The sequence below is a fragment of the Suillus clintonianus genome (genome assembly GCF_016758775.1).
Source record: "Suillus clintonianus strain FC179 chromosome Unknown DEU56scaffold_10, whole genome shotgun sequence".
NCBI classification, from domain to species: Eukaryota; Fungi; Basidiomycota; class Agaricomycetes; order Boletales; family Suillaceae; genus Suillus; species Suillus clintonianus.
The window spans coordinates 630,930-651,628 of NW_024539234.1; the positions used below are offsets into that span (position 1 = coordinate 630,930).

Here is a 20,699-nt window from a genome sequence, read left to right on the forward strand (position 1 = left end):
TGGACCATCAAATGATTAACACGTCGCATGAAAACCGATACTTACTACGTGGCGAGATACTACTATCATACAACCGTCGAGGACAATCAAATGTAAAGCATTAAGAGCGAACTACAAATACGAAGGAAGGTAAAGGGTGCAGAGCATACACGATGTAAGGCTGGTTGACAGCAGAGTCATCTACAATAGGCATGCTATAATGGACATAATATGTTACTGCAGCGGGCGAGGAGACGGGAGTAGCATTGTCGGTAGCTCATAGAGTAGAAAGAAAGCATCATCTGAGCGGAAAACATGACAACGAAAGCGACATTGTGAAGAAGCGTAGAATGTTAACTAACATTCACAAATGAAGTCGCATGGCGGAAAAGCGAGGCATGCATTAAACAAAGAGAAAAGCAGAGAGAAGGAAAAGAAGAGAAGAAGCCCATGTGTGACTTGGGTATACTTGAGGCTACTTGGGACCAAAGTAATGCTGGATAGTGGCCGGCTTTATATACCCTCCTGAGGGCTTGAGGGCTTGGCGCTGATAATGCACGCGCATCTGGAGGCGATGCATCTCCGCCTTTGTGCGTGAGCGATCCAGGTGTGCCGCACGCGTGTCGACTGCGCCAAATCACCGTCAATACCGAACCAAATCGACATACATGCAGAAGGTACTGACCAATGCGCCCCTGCGTGACCTCCAACACACGCAGGAGTAGCTCAAGTGGAGCAAGAGGCTTCTGACTTTTCCGGGGGCTGTCGTCCGCCATGGATGATTGACGAGAAAGCGACTGGGAAGACGAGTTCTCTTCATGGACGTAGGAATCGATGTTTGAGAGCGCGACGCTGATGATAGCGAAGTGATGCCCGAGGTCCTCAAAGTCCGCCTTGAGGCTAGTGACGTCGAAGAGCTCATCCGAGCCAGGTGCAGGTGAAAGCAGAAGGATGAGCGGGTCGAGTGCGGGAAGCGCATCCTGTGAGTTACGCCGGTTAGTGATACATAACCCAGACATAGTTGGAGAGATACGTACAGAAGGTCTACTGTTTGGAAGGAAGAGCGCGTATGCAAGCCACTGTGCGATGTGACGTGTGCGACCACTGCCGCTGCTGAAGAACGAAATGAAATGGGCTTGATTGGCCGGCGTAAGCGTAGATGCATAACCGAGAAGTCGTTGATGGATGGAAACGTGCTACGAGATGCTTAAATAAAAAACGCGCTGAATTGTCGAAAGGTGAACTCACAGTTGATGTATCAATAGTTTGGCAAATGTTGTCGATGGCGAGATTTAAGTCAGCCCTCAGCTCGTTAGAAGTGGTTTTGTCAAGGCCAATAAGCACGAGGCTCAACAGCACGTCAGGAGCATCATCTGCCACAATATTTCCCGTTCTGTGATCCATAAGTACATTTCTGTCTATGAAAGAATGATCGATACCCACCGACCGGCAATGCCCACCAGCGTCACCAGCTTACTCAAAACACGCGAACGGTCTTCAGCGGTGATATGAGACGGACGTTCGTCCTTAGGAATTGTCCAGTGGAGGTCTTCTGCCACTTGGTGGCATGCGCCAAGGTTGACGAGCACAGCAGCGACGTCCGTAAAGCGGAGCGTAGATTTGGATGTGGAGGATGCTGCACTCCACAAACTATGCAGAGCACTGTATGCTGCGCCAGAGAGGCAGGATTCCGTGTGACTGATGGCTAGAAATATACAACGTGAGCAAACAAAGACGTGAATCATGTTTAAACAGTGTTGGTACGTACCCAGCGCAAAAAGAGGCGAAACAACAATTGATTTCTCCTCAGGGCCTAGAACGCCGAGCACTCCTGAAGACAGAGTCAAAGCCAGCTGATCGGCAGCTGTCTAGAAAGTGAGTCTCCGAGACCGTCTTCGATATACACACGTACCTCCAATCCCACCCAGGTGTTGCAAAAGTGCCAATACAGGATGATTACTGCCATCTCCGAAGCTCACATTGCACTCTTTATCGATATCCATTCCATCATCACCTGCGCCCTCCTGCCAGAGCTGCACACCCAAAGCTTTCCCCTTCGGCCTTTTGCTTTCGCTGTTCTTGTCGCTGACGAGGATCTTTTCGATCTTTTCACCTGCCTCACGACCAAGCAGTTTGGTCTCACGTTCGCCCATAAACACATCATCTTCCAGTGGTCCAAGCATGGGGCTACTCGACTTGCGCTGAGCGTGTTCCTGAATAGCCTGCCACGCGGCACCCTCGTCTGCCAAGTTCATGTCATCTTCCAGACCCACACCCAAGGAGACGTGGGCCTGCAAAGCGTCCTCAGCGCGCAGGAATGCGGCACTCCCATTCCCGCGCTTCTCCGCTGCTTTTTTCTCACGGAGGAGCGCTTCAAGCGGGTTGAAGGACTTCTTGAGCTTCGAAGGTCCAGGCGCATTCTTGGTGACGACGATGGTAGGAAGGCGTAGGGGCAGCGCAGGCTTGCTTGTACGACCAGAGCGCGTGTGTATCTGAGTTCGGGACATCTTGTGGGTGTTAAGAGGGGGACGCGTGGGGGAGGCAGAAGGAGAACGGCGGTTGCGGAGATTATATGAAGTGGAAGGTTTGGGTGGCGAGGATGGGACACTGGATAGGGGCGAGTCGAATACGCCATCCATACCATTCAGGACAGGAAGATGTGAGCTAGAGAGTATTCGGATTCAAAATATGGCACACGGAGGTGTAAAGAATGAGACAGACCTCTTGCCCTTGCCCTTCTTATCGGGAAGGAGAGTCATGTTTTCTAGGTCATCGTCGCTGCTCTCATCGAGCTCACGGAACGTGTAGTTTTTCTCCTCGTCGCTCAGGGGGCTGTCAGCGAATGCTTTTGCTTTGATACTTGCAATGAGCTCAGCAGTCTTGTGTGCTTTATCAGACGTGGGTGTGGCGGGAAGTGGCAAGGCGCCTGCGGTGTCAGGCGGGGAGGGCAGTGAAGCAGAGGGTTGAAGGGGTGTCTCAGGAGGTGCACTTGGCAAGGACGTTGCAGAGCGCGAGCGCGCGTCGTCATTGAACGGGGAGGTGACAAGTTCTGGCAGGCCTGCATTCGTTGTACCTACATCACAGGGGCTACTGTCATGAATGACAGACGACGACGGTGATGCCAAAGTATTTTGGCGCCAACTGTGGACTTGTTCCTTGACTTGACTGAGGGAGGAGGTGTCTGGTACAGGGAGGACGAGTTCCATCTCGTCAGATTGGCTACTGAATATGAGATGCTTACTGGGTGAAGGTGTGTGAGGCACTGTGGGTGGAAGGGCTAGTGTGGACGGCTTCAAAGGAGAGCCTGGTCTCTGGACATAGATGACAGTGCTTGGACGTTCACTCTCAGAATCGCTGTCGAATTTCTTCTTACGCTTGAGGGGTGTTCTGGCCTTGGCGGACAAAGACGAGCTCAGGAGGTGAGAAGTGCCGAGACACTGGTCTGGGGAACGAGGACGCTTTCGAGAGACCGCCCTAGGGGTGTTCTGTACTGCGTGGTTGCGTGTAATACGAGGCGATACCATAGGACCTGTCGGTGTTTGACAGGTAGAAGATCGAGTCCTAGATGCTGTGTGCGGTGGAGAAAGAAGAGTAGTAGAACCACTGGAGGTAGAGGTGCGAGAAACAGAGAGTGGAGTGGTAGTCATAGTCATAGTCTGCCTGTGAGAGGCTGAGACAGATGTCTCAGATGACTTTGAAGCGTTGCTCTGACGCGAACGTGTGGCCAACGCGACTGGGCCAGGCTGAGACGACACAACCGACGAAGTCGACGCTTGTGCTGGTCTTCGGGCAAAAAAGTCGGTTACCCTTAAATTTCTATCGGGAATCTTCGCTTTCGCGGCTTTTTTCGATGAATTTTTTGGGCTCATTGTTGTCGTGTCGCGGCGAAACTGTAAACGTTGTTTATTGCAATACAAAACTCGTACGTACCAGTCACGTGATCTGTACATATCTTTTGACCCTCAGTACTCAGTTGATGCGGCCCCTTGAAACTCTCCTGGACCCGAACAAGCATTTAGGTACGCGTGTAACGCGCGAGAAACGATAACTGTGGACGCGTGTTTCCATCCAGAACGCGTTTTGAGAGAAACCTCGCACCCGAACGGCGGCAGCTGCCAGACCTTCCCGTTCATAGTAGTTCGCTGCAAATGAATTGCTCGTCCCCTATCCAACTTTCGTAGTCCTACTGCTGGATTCCCCCGCCCATGATCTCATCCATGCCATTATGTATATGGACCAGCAGGTTCAATGGCAAGCGAGGTGATACAACACTTGACAGGGGCTATTATGTCAGTCTTTCATGTGCAACAGGATAAAGATCACCTGCGCATGCGGCAAACACTGGGATTGCCCCCTGGCATATTGGTCGACACGCACACCCAGCTCGCCGTCATGCCGGCTCCCGCCCGCAAAGGCGCCTCGATGTCAACTTACACAAGGAACCTCCTGAGGCTTGGTTGCGCTGTTGATCCACTGAATAATCATCATGACCCGTCGCCAGCGGGGCCATTGCCACCCTTGTCCTTTCTTGTGGTGGTAACGTACTGGCTGAATTTGGGGAAATGGACCGTGCTTTGCTTGGCATTAATTTGGATGTCAGGTGAGCAAGCATTCACAGGGTGAACGTCCTGTATATTTCATATACTTGACGGCCTAACTTCATTGACAGGCGTCGCGCCCCTCTTGAAGCCGACGTCATCACAATTCTCATTCTATTCATGTGCCTAATGGAAGTTGAAGCGCTAGGTTCTCTTCGGTCCCACGATGAAGCTGTCGATCAGCGACATATAGTCACCTATGCAGGCGTAACTCCTTGCGGAAGACTTCGGGGCAGCCAACGTTGGCGTCATCGTGACATGGTAGAAACGCAGGGTATACGTTTATATTGTAGAATTGTGCTGATCAGGCAGCGGGGCCATCGTGTTGGCCTTCCTGGGTCACACTGCACGAAGGACACGTCGGTTTCGATTTCGAAACTCATTGCCCATAAAGACATGGTAGGTATTGGCGTAATAGAGTGGGACAAGCGCAATATGCGGTTCGAGCTTGCCTGGGTGAGTGGAAAGAAGGCCCGTCTGATCAATCACGTTCTAATAGAATTGATGCTGCGTTACTCTGCAGCCGAACAAAATATCTCGAGAGAAAAAGAACCTTGGTGCTGACTTTCACAAATATCAAGAAACTGTTTACCAGACTTACTGGCTGCGGAGGTGCGTTGAAGTTCTTGCTGTAATCTCAGCGCGTCGATATCGGTCGGTTTTCGAATCTCCGCCCTATGATATATATTATAGAGCCGAGACTCCGAATGCATACCGTCCAATTACATGTATAGAAGGAACAACTATCTTCATTCAAACACTGTAGAGATACGCACTTCGTCACGACTTTCAGTTGGTCACACTTGGATCGTGTCGAAGGTAAGTGCGTATCTCTACATGTACAGTATGGTCTTTCTAAGACTAAATTACATGGACACGTATTACTTAGGTTACCACAGACACCAAATATTCGCCCAGAAGACAATAACAAAAGCGACATTAAAAAAATAAGGATAAGGCGACCCATCATCATATCATGATGAGATATTTACATGCATTACCAGATTTCCATTGTCCGAATGAGTGTGAGTGAATGCGAGTGAAACAAGATGAAGAATGAAACATGCAATGCAAGAAGGCGAAGGTGCTTTAACTCTATGGAATGTGATTTAAGAAAATAAGGAACGTCTACGGAAATGCAGGGTGCTCGTCTATAGTGGGCTGTCTGCTGTGCGATGGTGATTGCGTGCGTAGCGGTGAAGGCGGGACGGATTGCCGCGGTGATGATGCGTTTGACACATAATTTGAACGAGAGGGCGAATAGTTTGATTGACTCGGTGAGTACTGTGATTGAGAGTTGGACCGCGAGTGGCTTGAGGGTTGAGATGGTTGGATTGACCACCGCCGTGGAAGTAGTGAGCCTAGAGTTGTTGAACCCGACTCCTCTGAATCGAGACTGTGATGGTCCGTCAAAGTCTGGGAAGGACTGTCGGGATATGGTTGATTGACATCCGGATCGAGGGGGATATTCCGCTCTGGCGTGGGATTTCGCGGCCGCCGGTCTTTCTCATCAATTTCAGCGCCCTTCTCTACATCCATACCACCGGGTAGGGCATCCCGGCGCCGTCTATAACGTGCCGGGATGAGTCTCAGGATGCCCATATTCAGCAGCGTATTGATAAACATGACGACGACCGCAACCGAAATGATAACAGCTATCACGATGCCGATCACAACGCGAGGTATTGCCCCTAGATTTAGGCTCTCCAAAAAAGCGATCATGAGACCAGTGCAAACCACTCTGGTAATCGCAAGGTACGTTGCAAGGACATCAGCACCTCTCGATTTGTGTGGCCGAAGGGCTAGTAGAGAGGCGAGGACCATGCATTCAACGAGGAGAATCGCGACGACTTGCACGACACCGTTGGCTTGAGAAAAGGCGATGAAGAGGGCCTTGATGAAAATAGCCAAAATCAAGGGAGGAGTCGCATAAAATCGCTCCGAGCGGTATATTGCGTACAGAGGGCCATGAGAAGCTAGGAAATCAGGTCGTGTATACAGTTCAGAGGGGGTTGAACGAAGGGCCAGACGATGTGTGAAGACGATAGAATATAGGAGGAAGCCAACCACCGCAAGGAGCAAAATTACTGAAAGGAGGATAGACAGCCATGAATCCTTGAGCGTCCACTGATAGAGCGCAAATATTGTCACTGGAGTGAATACGATCAGGCACTAGGGCAATGAGTGAGTGGATATGATTAACGGATGCCGAGCCATACTCACGATGCGCAGTAGCCAGGCGTGAGCAAATAAAGGATATCGAGAACGCCAATCAGCGCCGTAACCTTCTTTCCGTTGTCCATACCAGGATTTTGCGGCTAGGACGCAATAGCCGACGGAGAGAACTGTAAGCAATATTGCGGCGATCATCAAGACGACCAAGAAGACCGTCATGAAAGAGTTAGCCGTGGCGATACCAACAGAGTTGACATAGATAGGTACGCCAGCCTGGAGAACATTGGAAGATGACGGTGTAACAAGCTGCACATCGCCAGCAGTGGAGAGTTCTTTAACAGCGGCGAACGAGGTATCCGAGAAATTATTGGCCGAAGTTACATTGGAAAACGCCAGAAGGCTCTCCACGCCGGTGCCCGCATATTGGTTAGAAGAGGCAAGAAAAGTTGACGACGCCATGGCATTGTATGGGCTAAGTTTGCGGTTCACGAGAGCGACTGCAGAATCTCCAGTGGCATCGGCCATATTGCCTCCGGTGAGGTGGCGCATGTTGTTGACGGAGATCTGGATGGGAGAGGTTGCTGATGCGGAGAACAAACCCATCGTCCATGCAAAGTTGGTTGTAAATGCCCGATAGACTGAGGAATAATTAAGATCAAGAAGTGCTGTTGATGCAGCCCATTGATATAGGTAGAGAAGATCGAAAAGACGGAAGGGTGCCAGGGTGTCTGGTGTAAACGAGTAACAAACCGCGGAAAGAAGTGCAAGTAGGGCAAGTCCGCCAGTTGCCCATTCTACGGCTACTTGATGTGCTGACCAGCCGTTAGAAAGGGTTGCCTGAACACAAGCCTTAAGAACTCCAGTGTTCACTTCCGTGAGGGACAATTGTGCTAACAAGACATGAGCGCAACGACCAGTCTAATATGGCGAGAACATACCATATGCCTCAAGGTCCGGTATTTGGAAAGCGATGCTAGGAATCTTGCCGGAAACACCGAGGGAGGATGGTAGAGGGATGGAGTCGGAGCCGGTAAAGTTGTACATCGGCAATGGGCACAGGGCGCCATTGAACAGCGAGCACAAATCGATGGTGAAGTTCACGGGATGCATTCCATAAACATTCAGCATTACGTTGGCGGTCACACTAACGTTGGGGTCCTTGAGAGAGAAGTGAGGAGAATGTCTGCTGAAGGAAAGAGCCACGTACGACACTTGCTGCGGATATGTTAAACCATATGGACTCATTCTTTGCGAAGTATGCAATGTCAAACTGTTGAATGAGGAGAGTCTCTGGTGGTGAGCAATAAGTCACGGAAGATGTGACTGTATAAATCATGAGTATATTATAGTTACAATGGGTGGAAGAAGACATACATAAAGAATCATCTCTAGCAGTTGCCAATGAAGAGGATATAAGAAGAAGGGGTGCAAGGTAGCGCAACCTGGCGATACGGGAGAACATGAGAAACGATGAAGGCACCAACCAGTGGTGGTAGAAGAGGTTGAAGTGAGGATAGATACACGGGTTGTCGATCCTGTTGAGTCTGAATCTGGATTTTCACCTGTGAATCATGATAAAGGATGCTCCAAATGAGATGCACGTCCAAGGCGTGTTGTTTATTGTTCCATTGTACTGACCGTGCCTATTGTTGTTGCTGAAAGCTGTGGTTACGAATTCGCCTCCTTGTTCTCCGAATGGGTCAAAACAGTGCAGCAAGACACCTATAAGCTGGAAGCTGCAGACCTTAGCTGATGAAAGACAGTGAGAGGTGCTGAGGCGAAGAATGTTGAAGCCGTTGCAGCCATGAATATTTTAATTGAAATGAATCAACTTGCACAAGGGTCCAATGGCACTCGTTGAGTGAGTTTAGGCAACCGGGATCCTCCAGCTTGAAGCTCGGAGGACCCGCAATCAATTTTTAACACTAGGAATAAGACCGACAGCTCGTCGTACATGAAGAGAGGCTTCAAAACGTATATCGTACACAGACACGACAAAACTCGCGAGGCAAGAACGATTCGTACACGGACACGACCTCGCGAGGCAAGAAAACGAGCTTGATTTGTCAAGCTCGACAAAACCGCTAATTAGGGAGGCTAGAGGAGGGTAAATAAATTAAAGGCGCAGTGGGTGCGCAAGCAGTGAGTGCTCAACGCTAGATGATGGTTAAGCTCAAGGACCAAAGTCGCAGGATTCAGCCACTCATCAGCGTTTAGGAGACTCAGTCAAGAGCATGAGTCAGATGATGACGCGTGTACGCACAGACCCGAAACTCGGCCTGAGCCGAGTGCGACCGTAGATTCAACTTGTTTAAACCAATTAAAACTCGATGAATCAACTTGCACAAGGGTCCAATGGCACTCGTTGAGTGAGTTTAGGCAACCGGGATCCTCCAGCTTGAAGCTCGGAGGACCCGCAATCAATTTTTAACACTAGGAATAAGACCGACAGCTCGTCGTACATGAAGAGAGGCTTCAAAACGTATATCGTACACAGACACGACAAAACTCGCGAGGCAAGAACGATTCGTACACGGACACGACCTCGCGAGGCAAGAAAACGAGCTTGATTTGTCAAGCTCGACAAAACCGCTATAAGGCTATTAATTTTTTTTTTTTTTTTATATAATTTTGAATTTTGTTTTGAACGTAGTTATGATTGAGTCGTTGGGATGGGGTGCGTGCGTTGAATACAATTTGGGTTATGAGTCGTTGGGACGGAGAGGTGATTGAGCCTTTGGGAGACTTTTTAGCGAAAAACGATGCAGTGAGTCTGAGCTGTCGATCCTAATGAGTTACGGAAGGTGTGAACCATGAATAAGAAGGTTAAGCAGAAAAGGGTGCTTGCGAATATATTTCTGGAACTCGTCTGAAGACCAGCGTCCCGCTGCCTGAATCAGCGCAGGGGCAACGCCGCTTGCAGCAAGAGCTGTTGCTCCTCCAGCTCGCATGGAGTGCCCAGAAATACTTGGCGGGAAGAAACGCCGTAGATAGCGCATGAACCACACACGTGTGGGAATAGTTCCAGCTGAAGTGAGCCAGAGCTGTGGATGGTGTGGAAATTTTTCGTCACGAGCACAAACGTACCGATGGAATAGCTTCAATGGATCTACCCTAGCGTGAGGTTCACCGAGAAGCAAGATCTCACAACCGACACCCAAACTACTACTTTTGTGGTGCGGGAGAGTGTAGCTCGCTGAGCCATTTGTGAATGATAGAGAGTGCCGCAGAGGGACTTTGCGATAGGATTGATGTTTAACGGCGTTGGGCCAGCACAGTTCGGCTAAGCGTTGCAAAGTCTTGAAACCGGTAACGAGTAGCGTTTGGAACAAGATGTCGTTGTACTCGACAGAAGAGGTGAAAGCGTCAGCCACGAGGGAGAGATCATCGAGGCTAAGTGGTTGTTTTCGCTGGACAGGCTTGGATAAGCGGCGTTTGCAACCTTTGAGCGTGCGCGTGACGAGCAAGGAAGTTCGTGCTTCTCGTACGCCTGAAAAATGCGATTCGAGACGATTGACGATGCCAGACAGATAGGAATCGACCGAACGTGGTTCAATGTAATGGGATAACCAGACGACGTAGTAAGAGAGAGTGTCGTCTGTTGGTTGGACTGGGCGATTGTGCAGCCGACAAAAGTTAAGATAGGAATTCAAATGAGAATCGTACGCGGACGCAGTGGTCGATTCGATAGCGAAACCAAGGGCCAAAGAACGCTCGAATTGCAAGCGTTCAAGTGTCCAGGCTTCCCGTACGGGTTGCCTGGACTGGGTTGCGCATGGGATCATTTTTTCGACGCCCCCAACGCATCCCGAGGGGGTTCGAAGTCAAAGATTAGAGCGGTAGGCACGAGATCTTTGACAAGCTCGTTATGAAAGCGGGACAACGCATCTGCTATCACATTCTGCTGACCGGGGATATGTTCCACGCGCAGGTCAACACTGTAGGTGATTAAAATATCCATAGCGGAGCGCAGGAGTGAATTGTAGACGGGTTTCGCGCGGAGTGAATCAAACATAGCGACTGTGTTCATATTGTCAGTGTATATGAGCAGTTGTGATGGGGTTTCGTCCATGTTGACAACAGCATGAATAGCGGAGCAAACGGCAAGTGCCTCAAAGAAGAAAATTGTGTCGTGAGGGGTGTCGGTGGGCAAGTGACATTGGCATGCGAAATTATCGTCTGGAAACCACAATCCCATGCCAACGCTGGAAGCATCAGTATAGGCGACAACGACTTCATCACTCCTCGGATCAAAATCCACGCATTTGAAGAGGTGCAAACCATCAGAACGTTCAATATGGTCGGCGAGCCAAAGTAGCTCGTCGATGAGAGCGTTATTGACGTGAATGAGTGCCAATGCATTGTTCTTTCCCCTGATTTTGTCGTATAGAACCGACAGACCAGGTTTCAGGAGTGGGAAAACGTTAAAGCTCCACTCGCACCACCCTGCGAGTCGTTGGAACTCCCGAAGCGACCAACGACTGTTCTTGCGTGCGAAACGGCGCAATTCTGCAACCAATTCGCCCTTTTTGTCGACGGGAAGGGATACTTGCATGGAATTAGGGTCGACGTCGAAGCCAATGACAGTCAATGGTGCACCGAACACCTGCTTGGGGCGTTCATGCGGAAGTCGGAGTTCGTCCCATAATTGTAGTAAACGCGTCTGTTTAGCGGGAAAATAGCAGTCGTATGGAGGATAATATAGCAGACAGCCCGCGACCTCAAAGGAGAATGAGTCGTCCATGTAAGTTTTCAGCGCGTCGATGAGGGCACGATGTATAGCAATCCATGCTACGAGGGACATGAACGAAATCCATACTTTTGGCGAACCCCTACCACCAAAATTGTTGTTACGATCGACGTGTCGTTGACCGTGGACTGTCAGAATTTGTTTGACCTGCCATAGCGGGTGCATCGGCAAACGTCGGAAAGCCTGCGACACGTCAGATTTGAACATTACCAGCTGGACATTTGGGTGTTGTTCACGGAAGCGAAGCAGCGAAGCTCCGAGCGAGTGCAATCCATCCAGCTTGGTACCTTTGATGGCATCTCTGTCAATCATGGAGTTCAGTGAGTACTCGCCCGCAGTGTGATCAACGATCAAGCGAAGTTTATCAGAATGCGGCTTGGGTACAGTGTGCATCGGCACACTATACATACCGGGGTAAAGCTCGGTACCGAAACTCTCTGATACTCGTTCCAAACGTATCTCCTCACGCAATTGATCCTCGATGAATTGTTGTTGCTCGTTAGATTTGGAGCATGTATGCGCGGAATTGTCGTTAGTGGATGGGTACGAGTCGTCTGAGGTATCGGCCCATGGCCAGAAACCCCGACGTAAAGAGTCGCAGACGGATTTGACGAAAGGTTGGTTTGGATGGTCCAAGAGAAGGTCTTCGAACCGATCAACGTTTATAGGCGTAACGATACGAAACAAGTCCGGTCTGCGTGCAATAGTCTGAGCTGCATCACTGCCCGAAAGTTCGTTTAGTGGAGGTGAGGGGACAGGATCAGCATATTCAGTTGACCGCGCAGTTGGACTGAAAGAAACATCCGTTGGTGACCATATAAGGCCCCGTCTATGACGCGGGCGCTTAAATGGCCGTTCAAGTGGGTTTGGGCTTAGACTCCTCGAAATGCTTCGTTTCCGTGTGTCGTCTTGCACATAGTCTGCCGTCTTGCTCATGTGAGCAGACATGTGCGTAACGGCAGGTTCCCGCACTGCGAGCACAGTCTCCGGCGTTCCATTTGCGACAGGGCTCACGTCGACTGAAGGTAGTTTTGTCCCGCGTAGATGCGCTGGGCTTGGTCTGCTTTTCATCGTCGTGGTGTCTACCATCTGACTGGAAATGAGATTCGTAGATGTCAATGAAGGAGGCGAGGTCTGAGAGTTCAACCCTGCGCGAGTTTGCGGCTTTATTCCTGATGGCTTTGTCATACCTGATAATTCTTTCGTGTGACCGTTCGAGCGTACGGTCGAATCTGGTGGTAATATATTCTCCATAGGTAGCGAGCTCATCCTCTCGATGAGGGAACGCGAATTTGATGGCTCTGGCAGCCCTATTCCAGGCTGCGGTCCATTGCATTGCGGTGGTGATTTTCTTCGCGACTGCTTCTGATGTTCCTGCGTACTTGATCTCAATGTCGCCGATAGTCTCGGTACATTTGTCAATGGTGCGTGACGAGGAGATGATGGAGTGTACGGCGTCAAGATTGACACATTTGCCTGCGACGATTTCTGCCCATCCAGCTTCATGGAATTCCGGGCTGCATCGGTGATACATGAGTCGGCGTCGAACTTCTTTGGGGTCTTGCGACCAATTGAGGAGGATTTCGTTAGTTCTTGTAAGGTTTGCGGAGAGCTGACCTCCTGTACTTGATTGCTCGGCTCGAACGAGACAGGCGAGGTCAAGTTTGCCTCGCTTTCGAGCCGGTTCACCTCGCTGGATACTAACTTCTCTCTCAAGTTCAATCTCTCTAGGAGGGAGAGTTTCCCTGTCTTCGGATTGGCGTCTAACATCTGGCTCGTGCTCACCAAACCCTCTGGTGTCATCCTGCCGCTTGGACCAGTCTTCAAGCATGCTGAAGTATGGATTCGCGATAAAAGACTCCGCTTCGTCTGTGGCTTCTGAGGTGCAGGCAGTGACAGTCTTTGCGATAGAGATAAATGCCTCAGATTTTGTGATGAGGCTGTGCTTGTAGTCTTCAACGATGTTAAGACATTTCTCCGCCAGGTCTTGTTGGGATGAAGACGTTCTGCCAACGTCGGTTTGAGTTGAAGACCCTGCGACTCCGGGTCCCGTAAGTGATGTTCCGACTGGGGCATCGCTCGTCATGGAGGTACGACGGAAGTGGAGTGTAACACGTCAGTTCAACAATAAATAAATTAAAGGCGCAGTGGGTGCGCAAGCAGTGAGTGCTCAACGCTAGATGATGGTTAAGCTCAAGGACCAAAGTCGCAGGATTCAGCCACTCATCAGCGTTTAGGAGACTCAGTCAAGAGCATGAGTCAGATGATGACGCGTGTACGCACAGACCCGAAACTCGGCCTGAGCCGAGTGCGACCGTAGATTCAACTTGTTTAAACCAATTAAAACTCGATAAAATAAAATAAAGTGATTCGGAGCAAGTGGCGCGGCCTAATGGTAATAGGGCCTCCTCTCTCAGCCGATTTCGGATGAGAAACTGGTGGCAGTGCAACATTTCACGCAAGGCTAGCGGCTGCTAGCGGCCTCATGTTTCCGCAGGCCGCACTGGCACGGCCCATTAGGCGTTTTCCTGTGCGCTCACTACGTAGTTGAAAACATGGAAAGCGTGCGTGCACCGTCCACATGTACAGCACATTTCCTCATATATAATCAATTTACTTACATACAATGGAGCCACATAGTAGTAATAAAACGTGCGATAAGCCCCACCGTCACCCAACGATTAATTAACTCAGGTCAACCTGGCACAGTGGTCATAATTGCCTGCTTGGTTCGCGCCCCACCATGCAGCGAACAAATGAGAGGTACCACCAGCACCTTGCACTGCAAACGAGAGGATGAACACCATGACTTGAGTGCCTCCATCAAGGGCTACATCACTTAATGAGTCCAGGGTCCCCAATAGTGTTCGAGAATACTCACCAGCTCCGATGATGTAGTTGTATTTGGCAAACCAGCGAGGGTAGCGCGTGCGCAGCCACCATTGCGAGACGAATGCGACTGTGAAGTAGGAGAGAATAGACGAATTAATCCCAACACAAAGCCATCCCATGAAGTAGCTGTGGAATATTGTGAGCATGCTGTTGACGAGTTATTCAAGCAACCTTTAACATACCATATAATCGGAGTGTACAGGTAGTCGGCACGAAGCTTTGGCCAGTACCTGTGAATGAGCCAGAACGGAACGGGTACGAAAAGTCCAACTAGATACGCCCAGGGAACCCATTGGTATCTTTGGCCGGCGGAAAAGAGCTCGTGGCTGAGCCCACCCCACGCAATTGCTTGCGAGTTGTATTGCTGTGGCTGTTGGCCAGACCAGATATTGGTTCCCTGAACAGATAACAAGATGTCACGTTGGTTATCGATGATTGAATTCATCATGACTAATTTGCAAGGTCAGTTGGTTTTTATAACCATGCCACAAGTGACGCGCGCACTGAAGTTCAAGATGGCGCCAAGCAGCGTGCCAATAATCTGGGCGGTAAATGCAGCGCGAGGTGGCAGCTTGGCATCTATACATGGCGGTTAACACAAATTGCGCTGCTCTCATACGCGCTTGAAATATACGCACACTGAGCAATCTTGAGGTCGCGGAGTAGCAGTTGGGCTTGAGTGACAGTGTCTGGAACATTGGATTAGTCGACCTGCTCATGGATCGCAAGGCTGAAACATACTGTATCCGTATAGAACGAAATACATATTTGCCACTGTCGCATTCACCAGATAAGCACATTTTAAGTCAATGACGAGCAAGGCAATCACCTGGCTTGCCGCTGTGGAGGTAACCACCAATCATCTGGACAAACCTGAATGCAAATTGAGGTATCGAAGATCGAAACTGAATTCAAGGACCTACGGCTGGATGATGAATTGTAATCCTGTAATCGCGTAGAGTGTACCGAAGAATAGAATGGAAACTGTCGCCAACAAGAGCGAGATGACAAAACCCCACCTTTACCGCTCGTCAGCCTGGACCACATTTTCAATCACAGCTACTCACCATGGCAAAGTCGAGTTGTTCTTGTATATAACGACCAGGGAGGTGATGAAGGACAGGATGAAAACGAGGAAGTACCAGCTATTGGGGGCGTCAGGGTACTGTTACAGAAATGTTCATGTTGGTAAGATGTATACACAAAAATGCGAAACTAACCTTCAGCATCTGCTTGTAGTGTGGATCCATATTCTCATCATCGACGTCTTGCTTCCGCATTCCATCGGCTTTCCAGACCTTCCAGTCGAAATTCGCCCACCATTGTTTGATGCTCGACGGACTCGTCCAACTCCATGCAGAGCGCAAGTCGTCCCAGTTCCACAAGAGGAGATGGGTAAACGTAGCCGCCAAACCCTTAGATTTTAAACTGTCAATCCGCAGAGTCTCACTAACATTTGGCGAACTTACCAAATTTGAGGTGAGCAAGTAAACTATCCAAGTGCTGGAATAGTAAGGTACGCCTTGTTCAGCAAGGAGTGTGGGATCGACTTCGTAGTTGGAATTGAGAATGAGCGTTTGATTGTACTGTGTGCCGTTCTCATAGAACAAGAGTTGAGAAAGCTGTGGTGAGTTGGCGTCAATGTTCTGTGGTTAAATTTGGTTGTAGACTAACGAATGGGAAATTCTGGGCCTTCCAGATGTTGTTGTAATACACGCCCACGAATACGACCCTAGACGAAAGTCAATGGAAGGTCTCGAATCGGAGTGGAGCGATCGCACATGCAAAGAAGGTAGCCCAAGAAATTAGAGAACTGTTAAAAAAAACGTGAGGCTTCTGGCCTGTGAACTTGATAATTGGCCATACCTGTGCTTTGAGCGGGATAACCATTGGGTTCACCCCGCCAGAAATATACTGTCGCAAATCCGGTCAGCAACGCGATTCACGGCGAAGTTCAAATTCACACTCACTTGCCAGTCAAAGCAGATAGACAGGAGCCCTAGACCCTCATTACCGTTGCTGCCACCAAATACTCGCGAGACGGCAGCATTATTGGGAGCTGCAAGACAGATAATCGAAAAACCGGTCAGAAGCGGGAAAATCCACTCTGGGAAAAGCTCCCAAATAAAGATACTGCGTCAATCAGCATATCTGTTTCATCGCCAGTCTTAATTGAGGGACTTACACAGAAAACACAATGTAAAACACTCTGAGTTTCTTCCGTGCTGCTATCCCGCCCTCGTAGAGAGCGTCGAACATGGATAACAATGGTAGTACACCGGGGTACAACATCTTTGATGGATATAACAGGATGCCTGGTAGAGGTATATGAATATCGGTGTCTGTATAACAGATTCAAAGGCGGACATACTTCTCATCATGCCACCGATCCCATATCTAAAAAATTTGTCAGCGTCCGCTGGAATTTTAACGAAAAATTCACGTACCCAAGAAGTTGGGAAGAAAAGAGCAGGAATATTGAAGCACCAGGATTGGGCGTGATATTGTAGTACAATCTTTGGCAGATATCAGTATTTTCCGTCGATATGATAAGTAATGCTCACTGACCGCTGGACAGCAAGAACTTCGGTACCCAAGGCGGAGTTGGCTGAGGCACTTGCCATGATGACAATGAAAGCATTCTCTTTCTTGTTGAACGGTCCCTGCGAAATATACTTAGAATGAAACAATGGAGGTAGACAAATTGGTTTACAGGGTTCAGATAGCGCAAGAATCCGCGGCGAGGAATAAATGTCTCCATAAAGATGCCTATAACATAAGAAATAACCGCAAGGAACATCAACGACACTAGAATGGTTTGCTGCGGCAATGATCTAAGCACTAAAAGTTGTTATGCTTATTCTGCTACGCACAGGCTTGAAGTAATAAATTTCCGCTACAAATCGAGGTCAATGAGTACGCTGGCTAAAAACGAACTCAGAGAAGCTCACCGAGTACTCCACCAAAGGCTGAGAGGCCAAGACCAATGAAGAATGCACGGAATGTCCATGGGCTCAGAGAAGGGTCGTCGTCCACCGAGATGACATGGGTAGCAATGTCACGTTCATTGGAGAGGACGCCTTCCTCGCTGTCAGCATCAACCGTTGCAGTTTCAAGGTCGCCTTTCCCATCGAAGGATTTGTCACTAGTGCTGGGAGCTTTCTCGTTAAGCACATCGCGCCCGTGCGCAGGGTTTTCGCCAATCGCTCCTGGAGCGGTCAGACTCATCGCAACAAGACAGGACTGCAAAATAAGCAAGATGCTTTCTCCAAACTATATGTATACCCACATGAATACCACAAACACTGATAAGCAACTATTCTCGTAAAGGGAAGACCAGTTATTCGGTAAGGGCCTGTGGCACCAGTGCATGGACTCCGTGGTTTCGTGAGCATATGCATGTGGCTTGTGTCCATGAGATAAGAATTTCGTACCTTGGAACCATGCTAACGAGGCTGAAAATAGACGGTGACGGCATCTGAAAGTCCAGGAAAATCGGTGGGGAACGTTTACTTTGGTAACCGTTTAGTTGAAAACTTGCTACATTGAGCATCCGTGCACTTAGATCGTCTGATACTATGTCGGTCCATTGATGCGGTTGGAGTTTGCCTATCAGACTGTCACGTGTTCATGGCGGTGTTTCCCGAACGTGGGTCACGGTGGGTGTTGTGGCGGCCGGCAAAACAGGCGATTCTTGACCGGATTATGTAGGACTCGGATGCACACATGCGCCGCCCGAAGTGAGAACAGGTACTGCATTTGTCATTCAGTATGTAAACCGCGTGCCTCGAAATTCCACCCAAACCTTTCTCTTGCTGTTTCTCCACTTCAACCGCCATTATGATACCTGAACTGTTTAGCCAAAAATAATATCCACCTTCACATATATACCACGTAGCACATGGACAGATATATCCAATAGCACCATGTAGTGCGCTGAGGAATTTCAATTGCAATGTTACTCACAATACGGGTAGCGTGACAGATCGGCATCAGCCAGACTAGCGACCTTCCCACGGCCGTCCCCCATTTTCTTCTTGCTCCCAACGTAACAACTCCTGTTCATTCCACTCCTTGTCTGACAGGTCTCCAGATTCCTTTAAAAATTTATCCCCACGGAACGGAATTGGGAGGTAGTCATTGTGCACGGGATGTCTGCGTGCAGGCGAATTAAGCAAGGCTTCAGTGAGCATCCCGAAAGTGTTGGCGCACCGAAAATTTGGGTTATAATTGTAGCCTTCTGAATAGCCAAGCTCTTTCATGAGGGCTGTCGGAGCATTACGGACCGCCATGGGCACAGGCATTGTCAGATCTAACTTTGCCGCTTTCTCTGCCCGGTTGTATGCCTCGTAAGCGCGAGTACATTTCGGCGCCTCCGATAGATAACCTACACAATGTGCTAGATTGATTCGGCACTCTGGCATGCCAATAACTTGGCAAGCTTGAAGAGCCGCCATTGCCTAGAAACGCTCGATTTTAATTTGACTTGAGTCATTGGGTGACATACCAAAGGGAGGGCGTGCGTGTCAGCCAACCCGATATCTTCGCTTGCACAGACTACCAATCTTCTCGCGATGTACAACGGGTCTTCTCCTGCTGTCAGCATCCGTGCTAGCCAGTACATCGCAGCACTACCCTGACTACCGCGGATGCTCTTGTGGAGCGCTGAGATCGTGTTGTAATGGCTCTCCCCTAAACGATCATAAGAAGCCGACACACTTCGCCGTAATGATGCGAGGAGGGTATCTTCATCTCTATCTGGTTTAGTAGCCAGAACAAGCTCTAGTAAAGATAACGCAGTCCGTGCATCCCCCGTAGAAAGAGATACAATGGAAGATATGACGCGGTCTGTGAGTTGGGGGTACGGCAGAAATGAACGATCACAACTGATAGACGCCTGCGAGGATTGAGACTGAGACAGCGAAGTTTGCGACATCGTGGGTTCCGCACCCGCCGGTGGGCTAATCGCTCTTTCGGATTCTGGTTGTTCACGAGGAGCAGATGCCAAGACTCGCTCTACAGCACTGGAGATGATATCTCGAATATCTTCGTTTGTCAAGCGCTCGAGTACTAATACTCTGCAAAAGTTAATGCTTGAAATAAAAAATTACATTTTTACTCACCTGCAACGACTCAGCAAGGCGCCTGTGAGCCTGAACGACGGATTCTCGGTCGTCGCTCCAATCATCTTCCATTTTGTTAATAGTACAGGACTCTTCATTGAATCACATACCTGGATTTGACCTTGCTCAATAAATGGAAGGAAGATGTCCTATTCATTCGCTTCAGAAATTGTTGCAAATGTGGTCAAAGGAATCGTACCTGTTGCGCCTTGTTGAAACGATGTACCTCGTCCAAGAACAGTATCGTTTTTCTGGCATAAGTGAAGTCGACGCAGTAAAATGCTAGAACGTCGTGATTCCTTACCTTCCTGTCAATGAAAGGATTGCTTTCGCCTCTTCGATCACTGCGCGAACATCGTTCGTACCAGAAGAAGTCGCGCTTAGCTCCCTGAAATTGCAGTCCACGTGCCGTGCTAGTAATCTTGCCAAAGTGGTCTTTCCACAGCTCGAAGTGTGTCAACAATGAATCTGATTGTAACATAATCGAATTCCCTCACCCAGGTGGTCCCCATAATATAAGACTGCCAATTATACCACTATCCAGCATATTCATTAGAAGAGACCCGGGGCCAGTCAAGTGCTTCTGCCCGAAGAATTCATCCAGGCATTGTGGGCGAAGCCTTTCTGCAAGAGGGATGGCAGACTTGAAATTAGAAGGCGTGCCTTTGAAGTGTTTGTTCGACATTCGAGAGAGTGATGACACCTCATGCTTGCGTTTCTTGGAGGTAGGTGTGTCTTGGGTCATCGATGGAGGTGGTGAAGAGCCGTCAGCCAAGGTGCCGGTGTGTTTGTCACGGGTCTTGTTGAAAATAGGTGCCAACTTCTTGGGCGCTGTGTTTTTGGGTTGAGAAGAGGATTCTCCTAGAGATGCCACATGAATACTGCAGCCGCTGTCTAAATGTTTATTGATGTTCTCCTCCAAAACAGGCTGCAGGCATATTGGACTTGTAACAAAGTGTCAGCAGCGTGATGTTTTAAGGTAAATCAAATGACTGACCAAGACACTGTGGAGAACATTAATCCTCGGTATAAGTGAGAATACGGTAACGCACCTGCCAGTGAAGGCATCACGGACCTGGTCGTTCAGAGCGGAAACTGGTAATGAAGCTCTGCAAATCGTTAATGTTGATTTCAAACTTGAGTTCAAACGTTCAAGCTTAAGCCCAATGTCAAGATCTTGTC

General features: G+C 49.2%; 4 protein-coding genes across 4 annotated transcripts; all 4 read right to left on the minus strand.

Annotated features, from left to right (window-relative positions):
• Positions 1 to 193: 193 nt before the first annotated feature.
• On the minus strand, positions 194 to 3,861 carry DEU56DRAFT_37316 (uncharacterized protein). Its single transcript, XM_041345915.1, has 8 exons — positions 2,701 to 3,861; positions 1,892 to 2,643; positions 1,748 to 1,843; positions 1,423 to 1,684; positions 1,228 to 1,372; positions 1,017 to 1,175; positions 665 to 959; positions 194 to 606 (listed from the first exon to the last, which is right to left on the minus strand). Exons 1-8 carry the CDS (start codon positions 3,846 to 3,848, stop codon positions 455 to 457), a joined length of 3,009 nt encoding a protein of 1,002 aa, XP_041212822.1. The 5' UTR covers positions 3,849 to 3,861; the 3' UTR covers positions 194 to 454.
• A 1,464-nt stretch (positions 3,862 to 5,325) lies between these two features.
• On the minus strand, positions 5,326 to 8,515 carry DEU56DRAFT_780947 (uncharacterized protein). The gene is made up of 6 exons (XM_041351993.1): positions 8,391 to 8,515; positions 8,127 to 8,314; positions 7,960 to 8,075; positions 7,691 to 7,910; positions 6,801 to 7,642; positions 5,326 to 6,749 (listed from the first exon to the last, which is right to left on the minus strand). Exons 2-6 carry the CDS (start codon positions 8,212 to 8,214, stop codon positions 5,706 to 5,708), a joined length of 2,310 nt encoding a protein of 769 aa, XP_041212823.1. The 5' UTR covers positions 8,215 to 8,314; positions 8,391 to 8,515; the 3' UTR covers positions 5,326 to 5,705.
• Positions 8,516 to 14,192: 5,677 nt separating this feature from the next.
• Positions 14,193 to 17,622, minus strand: DEU56DRAFT_729052 (OPT oligopeptide transporter protein-domain-containing protein; the record flags this gene model as incomplete). The annotated part of the gene is made up of 22 exons (XM_041348074.1): positions 14,193 to 14,332; positions 14,384 to 14,520; positions 14,577 to 14,844; positions 14,899 to 14,973; positions 15,033 to 15,083; positions 15,136 to 15,168; positions 15,224 to 15,267; positions 15,318 to 15,413; positions 15,462 to 15,559; positions 15,615 to 15,809; positions 15,864 to 16,016; positions 16,069 to 16,126; positions 16,176 to 16,207; positions 16,261 to 16,308; positions 16,365 to 16,527; positions 16,580 to 16,709; positions 16,766 to 16,791; positions 16,842 to 16,910; positions 16,963 to 17,057; positions 17,108 to 17,215; positions 17,268 to 17,290; positions 17,346 to 17,622. 22 exons carry the CDS (start codon positions 17,620 to 17,622, stop codon positions 14,193 to 14,195), a joined length of 2,319 nt encoding a protein of 772 aa, XP_041212824.1.
• Positions 17,623 to 18,395: 773 nt separating this feature from the next.
• On the minus strand, positions 18,396 to 20,585 carry DEU56DRAFT_908842 (P-loop containing nucleoside triphosphate hydrolase protein; the record flags this gene model as incomplete). Its single annotated transcript, XM_041357036.1, has 9 exons — positions 18,396 to 18,854; positions 18,902 to 19,472; positions 19,518 to 19,582; positions 19,628 to 19,666; positions 19,717 to 19,768; positions 19,822 to 19,962; positions 20,015 to 20,461; positions 20,515 to 20,521; positions 20,570 to 20,585. The coding sequence occupies 9 exons, from the start codon at positions 20,583 to 20,585 to the stop codon at positions 18,396 to 18,398; spliced, it is 1,797 nt and encodes a 598-aa protein (XP_041212825.1).
• Between the last annotated feature and the right edge of the window lie 114 nt (positions 20,586 to 20,699).